General features: G+C 40.7%; 1 protein-coding gene across 1 annotated transcript in view; it reads left to right on the top strand.

Moving 5' to 3' along the window:
- Positions 1-2,261: 2,261 nt before the first annotated feature.
- Metap2 (methionyl aminopeptidase 2) overlaps positions 2,262-16,955 on the top strand; it is a 34,872-nt gene continuing 20,178 nt past the window's right edge. Inside the window, exons 1-4 of the mRNA XM_008832072.2 lie at positions 2,262-2,564; positions 4,336-4,443; positions 13,018-13,083; positions 13,576-13,678. Of these exons, the coding sequence (XP_008830294.1) occupies positions 2,414-2,564; positions 4,336-4,443; positions 13,018-13,083; positions 13,576-13,678 (428 nt within the window). The 5' untranslated portion in view covers positions 2,262-2,413. The remainder of the gene's footprint in view (positions 2,565-4,335; positions 4,444-13,017; positions 13,084-13,575; positions 13,679-16,955) is intronic.

Here is a 16,955-nt window from a genome sequence, read left to right as displayed (position 1 = left end):
CTTCCACCTCACCTCATCACATTTCCTCCTTCACCTCTATTTATTCCAATAATTCTTAATTTTTCAGTTCTTTAAATCTATCATCTTCCTTATTAGATAAAAGAGAAAAATCGAGGCTCAAAAAAGCTGATGTGAACTGGGCATGGTGGCGCATGCCTGTAATCCTAGCACTCGGAGGAGGCCAGGGGGGTCAGAAGTTCAAGATCATTTTGGCTACATAGTGTGTATAAGCCATTTGGGCTATATGAGACCTATCTCAAAAAGGAAAGAAAGAGCTGACATGAACTATGTATTGAAAGAAAGTTATCGTTAAACGACCACTCTAATACTAGAAATAAATGCCTCTTTTTGTTTTGTGAGATGGTCTCATGTAGTTCAACTTGGTCTTGAACTTACTATACAGCTGAAGATGGCCTTGAACTCCTGATCCTTTTCTCAATACCAACTGAGTGCTGGGATTACAGGCCTCCATCCCACATCTGGCCATGTCTACTCTTATATAAGATGCTCTCTTCACTTTTCCTTTGCCAGACGCACTCCTTGAACCTCTTCCTCTTGTCTACTTATCCTTCAGATCTCAGCCCAATTGCGACCTCACCAGGGAAGCTTTACCTGACCATCCTACTGAGGCAAGTTTCCTGATTAACATGGCCTAACACCACTAGCTCTAACTTATTTGCATCACTGACAGCTACCTTTGTAAATTGGCTCCTTGCCCACAAGGACTGTTTTTGCTGCTATACACTGTCAGATCCAGGCACACACTAGGCACTGCATGGATGGATAAAAGAATGAATTAGGATAGGTATCAGGAGGCAAAAAGCAGCTCAGATGTAAGGAATAGCATATGTGAAATGCTTCAAGGTCAGAAAGAACTTTGAGGACTGGGACTAGAAAGAGAATGGAGAAACTAGAGAAGGAAAAGGCTTGGATCATGGAAGACAATTACAAGGGTTTTGGATAAGTGGTACAAACTTTTTGATTCTGTGTTTCTTCATTGATTTTTTTATATTAGTCCTCAACCACAGAAGGCAATTTAAAATCTAGAGATATATTAAGAAAAAAAAAAGGTATGTAAAGGAATAAGATAGTTTTTAGTAGGATTGGATAGGGACTGCCTGAACCTCTGAGCTAGATAATGCTGGGGTTGAACTCGGGGTCTCCAGCATGCCAAGCATGGACTCTACTACTGAGCTACACTCCCAGACCCCAGATTATGCCTCTTTATGTAGTTGTGGTCAGGCCTGGGCAATGATTCATGTAAAACCGCTAGCAAGGAGGCCCTTAGCGATATTTTGACATCAATGAAATTTGGTACCTGGTTTAAAACTAATGAAGATACCTATAGGCATTAGGTGGACACCATATTCAGTAGAAATTGAGGTATTCATCCAAATAACCACTCACCATCTACTAATGGTCTAAATTAAAAAAAAATATATATCATAATCCAGGTCAGGCATGTGGCACATGTTTTAATCCCAGCACTAGAGAGGCAGAGGAAGGAGAATGTCTTCTGAGTTTCAGGCTAGCCTGGTCTACATAGCCGGTTCCAGGCCGGCTGGGACTACAGGGAGTCTGTGTCTAAATAAAATTAAAAAAAAAAAAAAGAAAGAAAGAAAAAGAGAAAAGGCAATCTGAATATAGAGTTCTTTAATACTCTAAGACTAGAAATAATGAAACAGGCAAAATTCAATTACACTCTGTTGACTCATCCTAAAATCCAAAGGATGACCGAAAACTGAGAAATTGGAATGCTTTGTCCTAAGGGTGGGGGGCTGTGTCCGTCGGTCAGGACTCCTCTTGAATCGGAAAACGAGAGGCGCAAGAAAGGATCCCATTATGAATCACCCGAAGTTTGGAGTTCTGTACTTAAAACACGGAATCCCGGTTTCCAAAATTACTCAGCCGCCTAGCTGATTCCCCGTGAGCCTTGACAGTGAATTTAACGCCGTCCCGTGAGTCACCACAACTGTGTATAATAAAGTTAGTTTGTGTTTTTAACCACTTCTCATCGTTTCCTTAGGCGTCTAAAAACCGGGAATATTGAATTTTCGCTGCCAGCTACGACGCCCCTTCGCAGGCGGTCCTGACCCCAGGGCACGTAGCGCCTCGTGCGCTCTTGGGTGCGAAAGATCCCTTTTCCCGGGGTCGCCACACCGGAAGACCGGCGCAGCGAAGGCAGGAGGCCTGGGACCTGACAGACGCCGAGTAGGGTCTCCGCCACCTGAGCCAAGCCCAGAAGCGGACGCGCAGGCTGTGCGGCGGCCGAGTGCCGCAGAGTCCTCCGCCGTCCCAGCATTCCCTGCGTCCTGACCCACGAGAGCCACTTCCGGCGTGGCTGGTGGAGGTGGGTGAAGAAGGAGCGGGCCCTCGCTGTTCGCTCTCACTTACTTGCGCTCTCTCGGGCAACATGGCGGGCGTGGAGGAGGCAGCGTCCTCCGGGAGCCACCTGAATGGCGACCTGGATCCAGACGACCGGGACGAAGGAACGTCCAGCACGGCCGAGGAGGCGGCGAAGAAGAAAAGACGGAAGAAGAAGAAGGGCAAAGGGGCTGTGTCAGGTAAAGGGAATCCCAGCCGGGAATGGCCGAACGACCTGGCTCGGGCCGGGCCGTGGTGGCGGGATCCGCGGCTTGGAGCCCGTCCTTCCCGAGCCTGACAGAGTGGCGAGGCCGGCCGTGGAGCCCTAGGCTCGGGGAGAAGCGGCCCGTGCCGCCGCGGGTCAGCGGGGTGCTGGGGGAAGAGTGCCCGGCTTCGCTGGTGATAGCGCTGGAGTCGCGCACCCGGAGCCCAGTTCCCACGCAGACCCGGCGCTGACTGGATACCATGTGCCGCCTCAGCTCCACCATCTTCCCCCGCCTGGTGGAAATCCCACCTGACCTGTATTGCTGCCTCTTTGCTGAATCTACCTGAGACCAATTTTCGTCGAGGATGGTGGGGCGGGGGGCGCAAGTCTTGCCTGTCTGCATCCCCGCCCGACCCCCCCCACCCCAATCGGCGTTTACACTGGAGCTTTAGTTAAGGACTGCAGATTTGAGGGTGGGGGGTGCCTGTAGGCCCGTATGTTCAAGTCACTGACGGTAGTGGTGCGAATTTTCACATGCTCAATCTCACAGCATCCTGAAGCTTTAGGACGTGTAGGTCTGAATTACGATGCCCGTTGACAGCAGTGCAGACAGGCTATTCTGTAGCTGGGTATATATATAGATCTTCTCAACTATAGATCCTCAAAATTTACTGGTTAAGGGAAGGAAAACAGCTGAACATTTCAATTGGATCATATTATGAACTAGGGACTTAATCTATCTTTTTTTTTTTTTTTTGGTCTCACAAAGCTTCATTTTAGCAAAAATATTTTTGCCTTCCATAGTTAGGATCTATCAAAGAAAGAATGAGAGAAAAATGGAAAGGTCAGAAGTTGTTGAAGTTGAGAGAAATTAGAGAGGACTTACCTACATATTTATTTCTGATGTTTGAGACAAGGTCTCACTGCAGCACATGAGAGCCTAGAACTCAGAGATCCATCTGCTCTGCCTCCCAGGCTCTGAGATTAAAGGCATGTGCCACCACAACTGGCTTATTCCTAATATTTTTAACAGTTGTGTCTCTGTAAATCCTTCAGTAACCAGAATGAACTAGTCTGCATTTATCCACATCCACATACTGCCCCTGCATCTAGCTTGTAATTACTTCCAGAAGTGCTTATATGTTCAAGAAGTGGTATTTTAGTAATGAACTATCTTTTCCCATTTGTTTTGATTTTTTTTTTTTTTTTGCCTAGTCCAGCTGGTATGTTCTGTATAAATCCTCCTCTTCCTAAGGTCTTTGGCATTTATTGCCTGTCTTAACTGTGTAGTAATTAAAAAAAATACTTTTAAATGCCAGGTGTGTAGTGACACACGCCTGTAATCCCAGTACTGGGGAGGCAGGGGCAGGTAGATCTCTGTGAGTTGAAGGCCAGCCTGGTTTACATAATAATGAGTTGCAGGCCAGCTGGGGCTACAGAGAGACCTTGTCTCAAAAAACAAAACAAAACAAAAAAAAAAACTTTAAAAAATTAAGCTACTTAAGATACAGACCGACTTATACTTTAATTTATCCTATAGGGGCTAATGTGTAATGGAGATTTTTGTAGAATGAATTGAGTGAACAGTACTACTTAAATATGGAAACTTTCCCTATTGTTTTAACAAATTATATTCACAGTAATGTCTGTTTTGTTTCCTGAGCACTTATCAGTAAAGGATTTGTGGACTGTCAGGATCATTAGAATATATTTAAGTATGGACAAATCCTTTATTACATTTAATTTGTTCTATTTCCTTTGAACAGTGGTACAACAGGAACCTGATAAAGAATCAGGCGCTTCAGTGGATGAGCTAGCAAGACAGTTGGAAAGACAAGCATTGGATGAGAGAGAGCGAGATGACGATGATGAAGGTAAATGGTTAAATTTGATCTTGGTGGTTAAAGAAGATAGAAGATGTGACTTTTTTTAAAGATCTGTTTATTTTTATTTTATGTGTATGTGTGAGTGCTTGTATGTATGTATGTGCACCACATGCATACCAGTGCCCAGAAGCTCAAAGAGGGCACCAGATCCCCTGGATCTGGAGTTACAGGCAATTATGAGCTGCCTGATAATGGGTGCTAAGTCAAACTAGGTCATCTGGAACAGCAGCAAGTGCTCTTAACTGCTAAGTCATTTCTCCACCCTGTTTTGTTTTGTTTTGTTTGTCTTTTTGAAGCAGGGTCTCCCTGTAGCCCCAGCTATCCTGGAACTCAGTGTGTAGACCAGGCTGGCCTTGAACTCACAGAGATCCACGTGCCTCTGCCAGTCCCAAGCGCTGGGACTACAGGCATGTGCCACCACGCCTGGCAGTTTCTCCACCCTGTAAATGTGACATTCTTTAAGGAAAATCTATTTGTCCATATAGTCAGTTGTCTAATGACTTGCTGAAACTTAAATGTCACAGATCAAAAGGAAAAAAGTATTTATTAGCAAATCCTTGGTTATGTTAAATACTTGCTCACATAGCAAAATTTTAGCTTTTAAAAATGTATTTGGCAAAAGGCCAAGTAGTGGATGAGTTATTAGATAAAATTGAGGGGCTGTTTAATACTTACTGAACAGCTACTATGTGCTAGGAACTATCATAGGATACTTTCATATGCATTCTTTTAATTTCACAAAGCCAACTGAAATAGATGCTATTGTCATTTTATATATAGAAAAATGAGCCGGGTGTGGTGGTGCACGCCTTTAATCCCAGCACTTGGGAGGCAGAGGCAGGTGGATATCTGAGTTCAAGGCCAGCCTGGTCTACATAGTGAGTTCCAGGCCAGCTGGAGCTACAATGGAGACTCTCTCAAAAGACCAAAAAAGAAAAATGGTGGCTGTGTGATAGGCCTAAAGTGACACAGCTAATGTATGTAAAATAGTACCAGAATTTGGAAACCTAGTATGTTAAAATTCTGTGCCTTTTACTATTTATACCAAAACTGTGTTTTTTCAGAGGTGCATAGTGGAGTGTTTCTAAACTTAGGAATTCCCTGGCCCTAGCTCCTTAATCTTCTGTCATTGTTTTACTAACAGCATCAATTACTAGAATTCTAGTACTTGGTGTCTTTCTCTTTTTTATGGTCTTTTTAAGTCAGGGTCTCCCTGTAGCCCCAGTTGGCCTGGAATTCGCTATATAGACCAGGCTGGCCTTGAACTCACAGACCTGCCTCTGCCTCCTGAGTGCTGGGAGTAAAGGCGTGTGCCACCATACCCAGCTGAGAAAACATTTTGCAGCCTATTTTGGCACAGGAAGTAAATGGGGTTTTCCTGTTCTTTGGAGTTTTAGTTATCTACTGCCAGCATCAATTGCTCTACCTTAAGGACTATCAACCTAAGATTATACCTTTCAGCTATTAACTGGGACTATAATTATTATAGGGTAGTTTGAGTAGTTTTTCCTTTAAAAGATATGTTCATTGCCTTCAAGAAGCTTACAGTGAATAAATTTTTGAGAAAGGTCCCAGCATTGAAAGAAGTCATTAGCTTCTATCTTGGTTTATGAACATATTTTGGTCTTTGAATAAGAAAGGGATTTGTAAATTCTAGGTAATATAAGTTTCTGTAGATCCTCTCTGTAGAACATCACAGTGCATATTTCAAATTGTGCTTTGAAGTTCACATACAAAGCTGCTTGAGTCTTGACATTGAAAAGGAAAAAATTATGTCAGATTGATAGTTTTCAAAAGCTTACTAAAGAAGACTTTAAAAATATTGGTGGCTTTTTCAATTTGTGTTAATTTTCTAATTCATTTTGATTATTAGAATCAACGTTACTTACCTGGTTTAAAATATTATTCATTTAAAGAGAGAGAGAGAGTGAGTTAGCACACACACATGCCCACAGCACGTGTTGAGGTTGGGACCACTTAGGGGGATGGTTCTCCTTCTACCCTGTGGGTCCCCAGGATCAAACTCAGGTTGTCAGGCTTAGCAGCAAGTGCCTTTACCTACTGAGGATAAGTCAAACTCCTTACCCTCCTGCCTCTACCTCCCAGGTGCTGGTAATAGAGACATGCTGCCAGGCTTGGCTTCTCTGTTACGAATGTGCTTTGGAGGAACTAATATTTCAGGAATTTTCTCCAAAAGAAAACTCTGTGGCATAGAGACAAAATACAGAGGTGAAGGGTACTAATATGTATCTTACAATTCCATGAAGCTTGGATGTGGAATGCTGAGGTGGAGTTTGGGGGGAGATAAATATTAAAGGTATACTCATTGGATGTATTAGTACTTGATTTAAATCCACATAGACAAGCCCATTTGAGTGCATATTATTTTGAGAAAGTTTTGAAGCATGGTGAATAGTGCAAAGAAAGGATTCATTGAGGAAGCCTGAGGAGAAAATATGTATAAGAAAGGGCAGGGAGATCATTTTGGAGGCCGCTTAGCAATAGGCTATGCATGTGGTACTGAAGGTTTAAACTGGTAGTCATAGACAGGTAGGAAGGGAAAGAAGGGCTTAAAGGAACAGTAATGGAGACTTTCAATCTGGGAGCAGGAAGATGGTGTTAGTACAGGGATTGAGCTTGGGTGGCAGGATGTTGATATTGTTGACTAAAATAAATTGAGGAGAGAGAGATTGAGGGAGGGAGACTGCAGGCAAAGAAGGTAATATTAAATTTAATTTTAAGTGTAATTAAATCATTTTTAAAGACAAGATCTTAAATTGTTTGACTTAATTGAGACAAGGTTTTGTTTTTTTAATATTTTATTTATTTTTATTTTATGTATGTGCATGTATTGCCTGCATGTGGGTAAGTGCACCCATGTCGTGCAGTACCCGCGGAGGTCAGAAAAGCGTGTCAGATCCCCTGGAACTGGAGTTACGGATAGCTATTAGTTGCCATGTGGGTGCTGGGAATTGAACCTGGGTCTTCTGCAAGAACATTCAGTGTTCTTAACTGCTGAGCCATCTCTCTAGTCCTGAAACAAGGTTTTGCTATGTAGTCCAGCTTGGCTTCAGACTCGAGATCTTGCCTGGGCCTGTTGAATGCTAGAATTACATGTGTGCGTCCCAGTACCTAGCTTTTATTCATTAAATTTAAGTTGGCTTATAAAAATATCATTTTTCCAAAATATTTACTCTTAAGTATATAGGTTGGCGTTTTTAGAAAAATGTGTGCAACTCTGTAACCATTTTAGGCCCAAAATGTAAAAACAGACTATTTTCATTAAAAATAGTTTTGGTTGAGTGTGTGTGTGTGTGTGTGTCTGTGTCTGTGTGTGTCAGTGCTAGAGGACAATAGGTGTCCTTTCACGTGTGATTGGGGGTGTCCAACTCAAGTCATCAGGCTTGGTGGCAGGTGTGTTCACCCACTGAGTCATTTCACTAGCCCATAGACTATTTTCATTTAATATTTTTCATCTCCATCAATAAATTCCCTTGTGTCCTTTTATATCCAGTTTTCTTCCTCCACACCCTTACTCCTTGGCAATCACTAATGTATTTTCTCTATATAGTTTTGTCTTTCCTAGAATGTCATATGAATGTAATTCAGTATTCATCTTTTTGCTGTTTTTGTTTTAATTTTTTGTGTATATGTATTTATACATACATGTGTGCAGTGTAGAGGGCACAGGACAGCAAGTGTCCTGCTCCGTCTCTTTGCTTTATTCCCAACTGGGCACTCACTACTTCAGCCAGGCTGGCTGGCCAGGGAACACCCATAATCTGTCTGGCTTTTACGTGAGTGCAGCAAGCATTCTTACTCTCTGAGATATCTCCCCAGCCCCTACTTAATAGTTTTGACAGCCATCCAGTTGTTCCAGTCTTTTTATTAGTAGTATTTTTCTTTTCTTTTTGTCTTCTTTTCCCTTCCTTCCTCCCCAACTCCCCTCTCCATAAGAAGCTGTCAGCTGTTTTTCTAAGTGTGTCATTTATATCAACAAAGAGTTTCCCATTGTTACTGTCCTTGTAAGAAATTGATACTGTCAGCTTTTAAATTATAGCCTTTCTGGTTGTGTAGTGGTGCCACTGTGGTTTTAATCTGTATTTCCCTAGCTATGCAAGCATCTTGTCTTGTTTTTATTTGCTTTGCTTAGATTGTTTTCGAAGTGCTAGTGGAAGTCTGATTCGTGTTATATTGGGTTACCTTTGCACTGTAATTACTCTTTTTTATTTTCTGGGTGCTAGCACTTTATTAAGTGCATGGATGCATGGGTGTTTTGTTAGTGTGTTTGTTTTTGAAAGTCTTTGTGAGACAGGCCTGGAACTCATTATGTAGACCAGGCTGGCCTTGAACTCAGAGATCTGCCCTACTCTGCCTCCCAAGTGCTGGGATTAAAGTTGTGCACTGCCACGCCCGGCCTTGTATATTTTAAAGATACTCCCTTGCTGTGGTGATGCTTTTCCTGTCTTTCTATAAAATTAAACCACTGTCTCTGAGGTCATGAAGATATTCTTTTTAAGGGGTTTTAGCATTTTTTAACTGCTACATTTAACTATATTACTTTTTTTGTATAGTACAAAAGTAAAGATTTTACAAATGTAAAAATTTTTTATTTATTGTGAGGTAGGATCTCCTATAGCCTGTGCTGGCCTCAAACTTGCTGTATAGCTGAGGATGACCTAGAACTTCTGATCCTCCTGCCTCCACCATCTTAGTGCTGGGCTTGAACCTAGGTCTTTGTTCATGCTAAGCATGTGTACTCTGATGTGGTACATCCCAGCTCCTGAACTTATTTTCTCCTTTTTTTTTTTTTTTTGCATATGTATATCCAGTTGTCAGTTCAAAAGATAAGTGTTAATTTGGGTATAATATTAAAAATGAAGCGAGTATGGCTGTCTCTGCCTCTTAGAAATCTCTTGGGATGCTATGAAAGAAAATCGTAAAAATATAAGCTTCAATCTATTAAGATGGTTAGGACCAGATGTGTATCTAGTTTAGTATTCAGGTTGTGGTTGTGGTGGCATCATGGTACTGACAGTTCAATAAATGATGGCTATTATTTTGTACTGCATAAGATTAGTTTCCAAAAGATGGTAGGATATTAAAGGACATTTTTAATATCCCATTTGAAGCTTAAGAAGCCTCTGTAGAGGACTGGAGAGATGGGTCAATAGTTAAGAGCACTAACTGCTCTCACAAAAGACCTGGACCTGAGTTACTTCCCAGCACCCACATGGCAGCTAACTCATCTGTAACTAGTTCCACAGCATCCAGCGCCGTCTTTTGGCCTCTGTGGCAAAACACTCATACACATAAAACATAAACTTTAAAAAGATGCCTCTGTAGAGAAAAGCTAAATAATACCCAAGGTCATACAGCTGGAAAGACTTTTAGTATATGTTTGAAATTGGTTATATCTCTGAAACAAAGTTGTAATATAGATTATATGAATTAGGTTATGTGATGCATGAAGGACATTGAAAGCTGTTTTCTAAAAAATTTCCATGTTGGGCTTTTGAAGCAATATTTGTGTTTCTGCCATACATACTCTTTGTAATGGGTTCCTGCTAAATTTCATGTGATTGAACATAACAAATTTCATAATCAAGGAATTACCAAATACTAGTGTTTTCATATTCAACTCATGTAAGCCCTAGATTATATTAACCACCCTTATTTTAAACTGCTTCCTCTTATTTAAGTAAAAGAAAAAGATAAACTAAAATAACATTATTGTTTTGTATTTGTGGGGATGAGTCTCATGTAATACTGAGGGTCTGGAATTTGCTATGTAGACCAAGCTGGCCTCAGACTCAGATCTACCTGCCTCTGCTTCCTAAGTGCTGGAATTAAAGGTATGCACCTGACTTGGTTTTTGAGTAGACATAGCACATTTTTCTTGCTGTACTTACTTTAACAATAGATGTCTAGTTAGCCTTTAAGGAGCCCACAGATGAGTAGGAATCAGAATAAACCAATGACTATAATTTTGTGTGATAATTTTAAAAAAGATCTTAGAGTGATAAAGAGAATTTTTTTCTTAATTGAAACCAAGACTTAAAAGGGTATGCTTCAAGAAGAAAATTGGGCCAGGTGTGATGTTACACACCTTTAATCCCAGCACTCAGGAGGCAGAGGCAGAGGCAGGCGGATTTCTGAGTTTGAGGCCAACCTGGTTTATATGAGACTCTGTCTCAAAAAAAAGAGGAGGAAAGAAATATATTTCTTTTTTTTTTTTTTTTTTTTTTTTTTTTGTTTTTGTCTTTTTTGAGACAAGGTCTCCCTGTAGCCCCAGCTGGCCTGGAAGTCACTATGTAGACCAAGCTGCCCTCGACCTCACAGAGATCTGCTTGCCTCTGCCTTCTGAGTGCTGGGATCAAAGGCGTGCACCACCACGCCCGGCAGAAATAGATTTCTAAAAGTATTGATCAGGTCCTATTACTAGGCAGAATGTTTGAAATCATATATGATGAGTGTAAGACTGGACCATGAGCTTCTACTTGTCTGGAACAGCATCCTATTCATCCCTGTCTCATAGCAGTGTGATTTGTGCATGGAATTGAGTACTTTGTAGCATTGTTCTTTTTTCATTTTTGAGCATTGTTTTGTTTTTTGAGATAGTCACTAAAGTAGCCCAACTTGGCCCCAAATTCAAAAACATCCTGCCTCAGCCTTCCAAGTGATGAATACAAGTCAGTACTGCCAGGCTTTTTGGGGACTCAAAACTATGGACCTAGGAAAAGGATATGCTCACTGATTTTTGCATACCATTTATCTTCCAAGGAACTCTTTTTCTCAGATAGGAACTATTCAGAAACAGACATTATAAAATATATGCCAGTATCCCTCACTAGATTAAGAATCAGCTGAAGCTGGGTATGGTTGTGCACACCTTTAATCACAGCAGAGGCAGGTGTATCTCTGTGAGGCCAGCCTGGTCTACATAGTGAGTTCCAGACTAGCTGGGTCTTCAGGGAGACCCTGTCTCAAAAAGACAGAAAAAAAATCAGCTGGCATTTATGCTGGTCTACTTATGTCATTTACCATTTGGGACAGTTTTGAGCAAGAACCTTCATTGTTTCCTGACAAAGTTGCTTTGAGCATTATATGAGGTAATGAAATACATGCATTTAATACAAAGTATATGTAAACTGTTACTTTAGATGAAGTCAGAGGACTGTTGTGGCATAAAACTACCAGTTATTTTCCTAGCTTTCTTGAAAAAAGTTGAAGGCTGGAGAGATGGCTTAGCGGTTAAGAACTCTAGCTGTTCTTGCAGAAGACCCAAGTTCGAATCCCAGCACCCACATGGCAGCTAACAACCATCCATAACTCCAGTTCCAGGGGATCCGACAGCCTCTTCTGTCCTGCGGGCATTGCCCAACACGGGTACACTTACCGACATGCAGGCAATACATGCATATACATAAAATAAAAATCATAAAATTTTAAAAATAAAAAATTGATAACTTAAGCTGGGCATGGTGGCACATGCCTTTCATCGCAGCATCTGAGAGGCAGAGGCAGACGATCTCTGAGTTCAAGACTAGCTGGAGCTACAGGGAGACCGTGTTTCAAAGACCAAAAAAAAAATTTTTTTTAACTTTTTAATTAAAATTTTACTTATTTTTTTATTTTACGTGTTTGAGTGTTTTGCCTGAATAACTTACAGGTGCCTGTAAGTGCATCTGTGACGTACAATGCCCTTGGGGGCCAAAAGAGGGGTGTCAGATCCCTTGGAAGTGGAGTTAAGGCAGTTGTTAATTGCCATGTGAGTGCTGGAAACCAAAACCAGGTCTTCTGGAAGAAAGCTAGTACTCAACCCCTGAGCCAACTCTCCAGCCCCTTAATTTTTGTTTGATTTGTATGAGTGTTTTGCCTGCATGTATGTGCCTAGTGCTTGCAGAGGCCAGAAGAGGGTATCAAATCCCCTGAAACTGTAGTTAAGGACTGTTGTTAACTACCATGTTGGTGCTGTAACCCCAATCCAGGTCCTCTGGAAAAGTAGTAAGGGCTCTTAACCACTAAGCTATCTCTTCAGTCCTAGCTTTTACTCCTTTTTTTCCCCCCTTCTTTTTTTGATTTATTTTTATTTTATGTGTACGAGTGTTTTGCTGCATGTATGTAATACCATGTGTGTGGTGCGAGGCTAGAAGAGGTCATCATTTTTATTATTTTTAATTTTTGTATATGAGTGTATTGCCTGCATGTATCTAAGTGCACCTATGTCTTTTAGTGCCCACAGGGGTCAGAGGAGGGCGTCGGATCTCCTAGAACTAGAGTAACGGATGGCTGTTAGCCACCATGTGGATGCTACGAATCGAACCCAGGTCCTCTGCAAGAGCAGTCAGTGCTCTTAACCACTGAGCCATCTCTCCAGCCTATTGGTAGTGCTTTTTATTTCAAATGTCAGACCTGATACTTAAAGCTAGGAGCAGTAAAAAAAAAAAAACAAAAAAACTAACATTAGGTGAACCATATCTGTGTTATTAGGAAGCATGTGTACATAATGTGGTTGCTATATTTCCCTGCTTTTTGAGGTTTAAATTGTTTTTTTCTCAGATGCAGATGGTGATGGTGATGGAACAACTGGAAAGAAAAAGAAGAAGAAGAAGAAGAAGAGAGGACGTTAGTATTTTAATCTTACTTGATAACTTCATAATGGTTATTGACCAGTAGGTCTGAAGAGTAGATTAGAAGTTGTTTTAGATCATAATAAATGTAAGGGAAATAAACTTGAGGATTCGAATTTAGTGAAACTAATAATTTTGATTTAACCATCTTGTTGGTTATTTTTTAGCTGTTATTCTCTCTGCTCAGGAATGTTAGTATAATTGGTTGTACTTAATTGCAAGTTAAGGATAAGTTCTTAAAATTTTTATAATTTAAAATTTACATACTTCAACAATAATTCTACAAATGACGGTAGAAGCAGTACCATTGCATGTTAATAGGATAAACAGTTTCTAGCTTATTCACCAGCTTTGAAATTTCTAGATTTTGACAAATGTTTAAAATATGTGTACATCATACAGGCTTACTAATAGCTTATATATTGTACTATTTATATTGTATATTGTACTATATTCTGATAGTATAACTGAATATTTTATCTCACAGCAAAAGTTCAAACAGACCCTCCCTCAGTTCCGATATGTGACCTGTATCCTAATGGTGTGTTTCCCAAAGGACAAGAGTGTGAATACCCCTCCACACAAGATGGGTAAGGACTATGAAATATCTTCTTCCTGCTTGGCTTGACTGTGCAGCTTGTGGAAATCCAATTTGATTTTTCTCAGAACATAATACCACAGTTTTATTAAAAGCTTGTGATTTGGGCTGGAGAGATGGCTCAGCAGTTAAGAGAACTGACTGCTCTTGCAGAGGACCCAGGTTCGAATCCCAGCACCCACATGGCGGCTACGAACTGTTAACTCCAGTTCGTAGTTAACTCCAGTTCCAGGGGGATCCGAAGCCCTCTTCTGACCTCCGTGGCATTGCATGACATGGATGCACTCACATACATGCAGGCAATACACTCATACACATAAAATAAAAATAATAAAAGAAAAAATTTTTTTTAATCTTCTGATTTGTTGCAAAGAAAACACAATAGAAGCATTCTTATCCAAACTAATTGGGACCAGTAAAAGGTTGATTAATCGAAAATGTATGTTAAAGTGGAGAGTATGTAAAATAGAAGTCATTATAGATAAATGTTAACCTAATTAAATTTGTTTCCCTTAATCTTCCAGCATGCATTTGCATTAGATTCTACTTTTTTCCCTCCATAAAGTATTCAGAATGCTTTACCTACTATTTTCACTTTTGGTTTCTTTGAAGACAAGCAAATCCAAGTGATCTGAGGGTTATGTGCAACTTCACATATTTTCCTGAAAACATTTTCAGTTCTGTGGTGTGTGCACATGTGTGTGGATGAGCTGGCCCCTGGGAGTAGGTTAGAGGCCACAGGTTGCCATCAGAATGTCCTCCTCAGTTCTTGTTCATCTTATATTTTTGAGACAGAGTCTTTTACTGAACCTAGCTAGAGCTTGCTGTTCTGGCTATACTGACTGACCAATGATCCCCTGTGATCTGCCTGTTTGTAACACACAGCACTAGGGTTATAGGCACATATGACGGCACACAGCTTTTTTATGGTGCTGGGGATCCAAACTCAGGTCTTACCTGTAGCTCCGTAAGTACTTTACCCACTGAGCTATCTCCTCAGTCCCTATAGTTCTTTTTTAAATTATAAAACGTGTATGTGTGTGTGTGTGTGTGTGTGTGTGTGTGTGTTTCATGTCATTCATTTGGTCAGAGGAAAACTGGAGCCAGATCTCTCTCCTTCCACATTTACGTGGGTTCTAGGAATCAAATCAAGTTACCAGGCTTGTGGGCAAGTGCCTTTACCCACTGAACCCACCTGCCAATGGTTGTTTTATGTGTGCTTTGCCTGCCATTATGTCATTGTACCTGTGTCGTGTAATACCCATGGAAGTCAAAAGAGGGCATTGGATCCTCTGGAAATGGAGGTATGGACATTTGTCAGCTGCCATGTTGGTCCGGGAACTAAACCCCAGTCCTCTATAACAGCAGCCAGTGGTTTTGTTTTAACCACTGAGCCATGTTCTCCGGCTCCATCTGTCCCCCTCATTGTTCTTAGCTGCACTTAATTTGCAAAAAATGTGTATTTGTCTTTAATTGAAACTTTTCAGAATAGTTCGATTTTTGTAATAATTCTTTTTATATAACATACTAAATTAGTAACTCCAGTATCAGTGCAATTGTCTTAGGAGATTTGGAGCTGTTTCAGCTGGTCAGCAGAAATTTGTTGTAACAATACTGTTTGAACATGGAAACTGAGGGCAGACTACCTGCATTTGAGTCCCACTTGCAACAAATTTTGTGACATGGGCAAATAACTTATTGTGCCTGTGCTTCCATTTCCTCATCCATGAGGTAGGCACGTCTTAGCTATGAGGAATGATAATATAGCACCTAGACAAATAACAGAGGCATTGTAAGCATTAGGTTAAGTTAGTGTTACTATCAGAGTAGTAACCTGTTGGCTACACATATTCAGAATACCCTGCCTGACAGGAGGAGTCAAAAGTTTGATTCATACAATGCTTGCCATATTTGGTTAAGAAAGCTTCTGCTGTAGTATTTCATTGGCCTATAAACAGAAGTGGACATGTTCTTAAATTTTCACCCCTGTCATGATCAAATACAAATATTATTAGAGAATAAATCTGAAAAATTCTGAAATTTTATGGCATAGATATCTTTTCTTTGAACTCGTCTATTGCTATCCCTATCTTTTACATTAATTACATAAACTATAATAGTACATAGGTAATCACATTTAATCTTTAAACTTTTTTTTTTTCGCGTGTTCCCTCTTTCCTTTTCTTCCAGACCGTATTAAACACCTAGCAGATAGCCTTCCATATTTTTTTATGCTCATGTATGTGTACATCTGTGTCTGTTTATGTAAAAGGAGTGTTTTGGTCATTGGTTTACAAAATGAATCATAGTCACACTTTTTTCACCTTTTCGCATTACTACCTCTTAGAAGTCCCTCCAAGTTAGAAGAGGATTATTGTTGTTTTTTAAATTGTTTATTTTTATGTGTATGATATTCCTGCATGTATGTAAGGGCACCCATGTCAAGCAGTCCCTCAGAGGACAGAAGAGGGTGTTGAGGCCCCTGGAACTGGAGTTGTTAGGGGCTGTTTTTGCTGGGATTTGAATCTGGGTCTTTGCAAGAGCAGCCAGTGCCCTCTACCCAATCTTTTGAGACAGGGTCTCTCACTGAACCTAGAGCTTGGCAGCCAACGCTCAGGATCTGCCTGTCTCCATCCTTCCCCCATTTGTTGAGTTAATAGGCACACACCCTATGCTTAACTTTTATGTGGGTGTGGGGATCCAAACTCAAGTCCTCACGTGGTCCCAGGTGCTTTACCTATTAAACTATCTCCTGGCCTCAGCTCACTCTTTCTCCTTCCCTCCCTCCCTCCCTCCCTCCCTCCCTCACCTCCAGGGACCCTCTGGCCAACGGTTCAAAGGGGGGCATTTATTTGTCTTTTTGAGACAGGGTCTCCCCAGTGCTAATTAAAGGCATATGGCACCATGTCCCGCAGCTTTTTCTTTTTTTAACGATAACTTCCCAAGTAATCAGTGGATAGTTTTATATCATTGGCATGTTCTTTTACTTCACTGACTTTTCACTGAATTATTTTTATATCCAGTGATGATTATTGTTCTATCAGTTATTTCATTGGGAAATACAAAGTAGGTAATTTCTAATAACGTCATCCCCTCTACATTTATTAGTTAATACGCATTTATTAGGTTTATTTATTTGTTTTGAGACACGATCTCCCTGTAGACCAGGCTGGCCTAGATCTCACTGGGATCTGCTGACCTCTGCCTCCCAAATGCAAGAAGAGTGTTTTCTTACCAACCAAGAGTGTTTTAGTTTTGTTCTCTAAGTA

The sequence above is a fragment of the Nannospalax galili genome, unplaced genomic scaffold, assembly GCF_000622305.1.
Source record: "Nannospalax galili isolate Female #2095 unplaced genomic scaffold, S.galili_v1.0 scaffold734, whole genome shotgun sequence".
In the NCBI taxonomy this organism is placed as follows: domain Eukaryota; kingdom Metazoa; phylum Chordata; class Mammalia; order Rodentia; family Spalacidae; genus Nannospalax; species Nannospalax galili.
The sequence above is the reverse complement of the archived record's forward strand: the minus strand, read 5'-3'. Positions and strand labels throughout refer to the sequence as shown.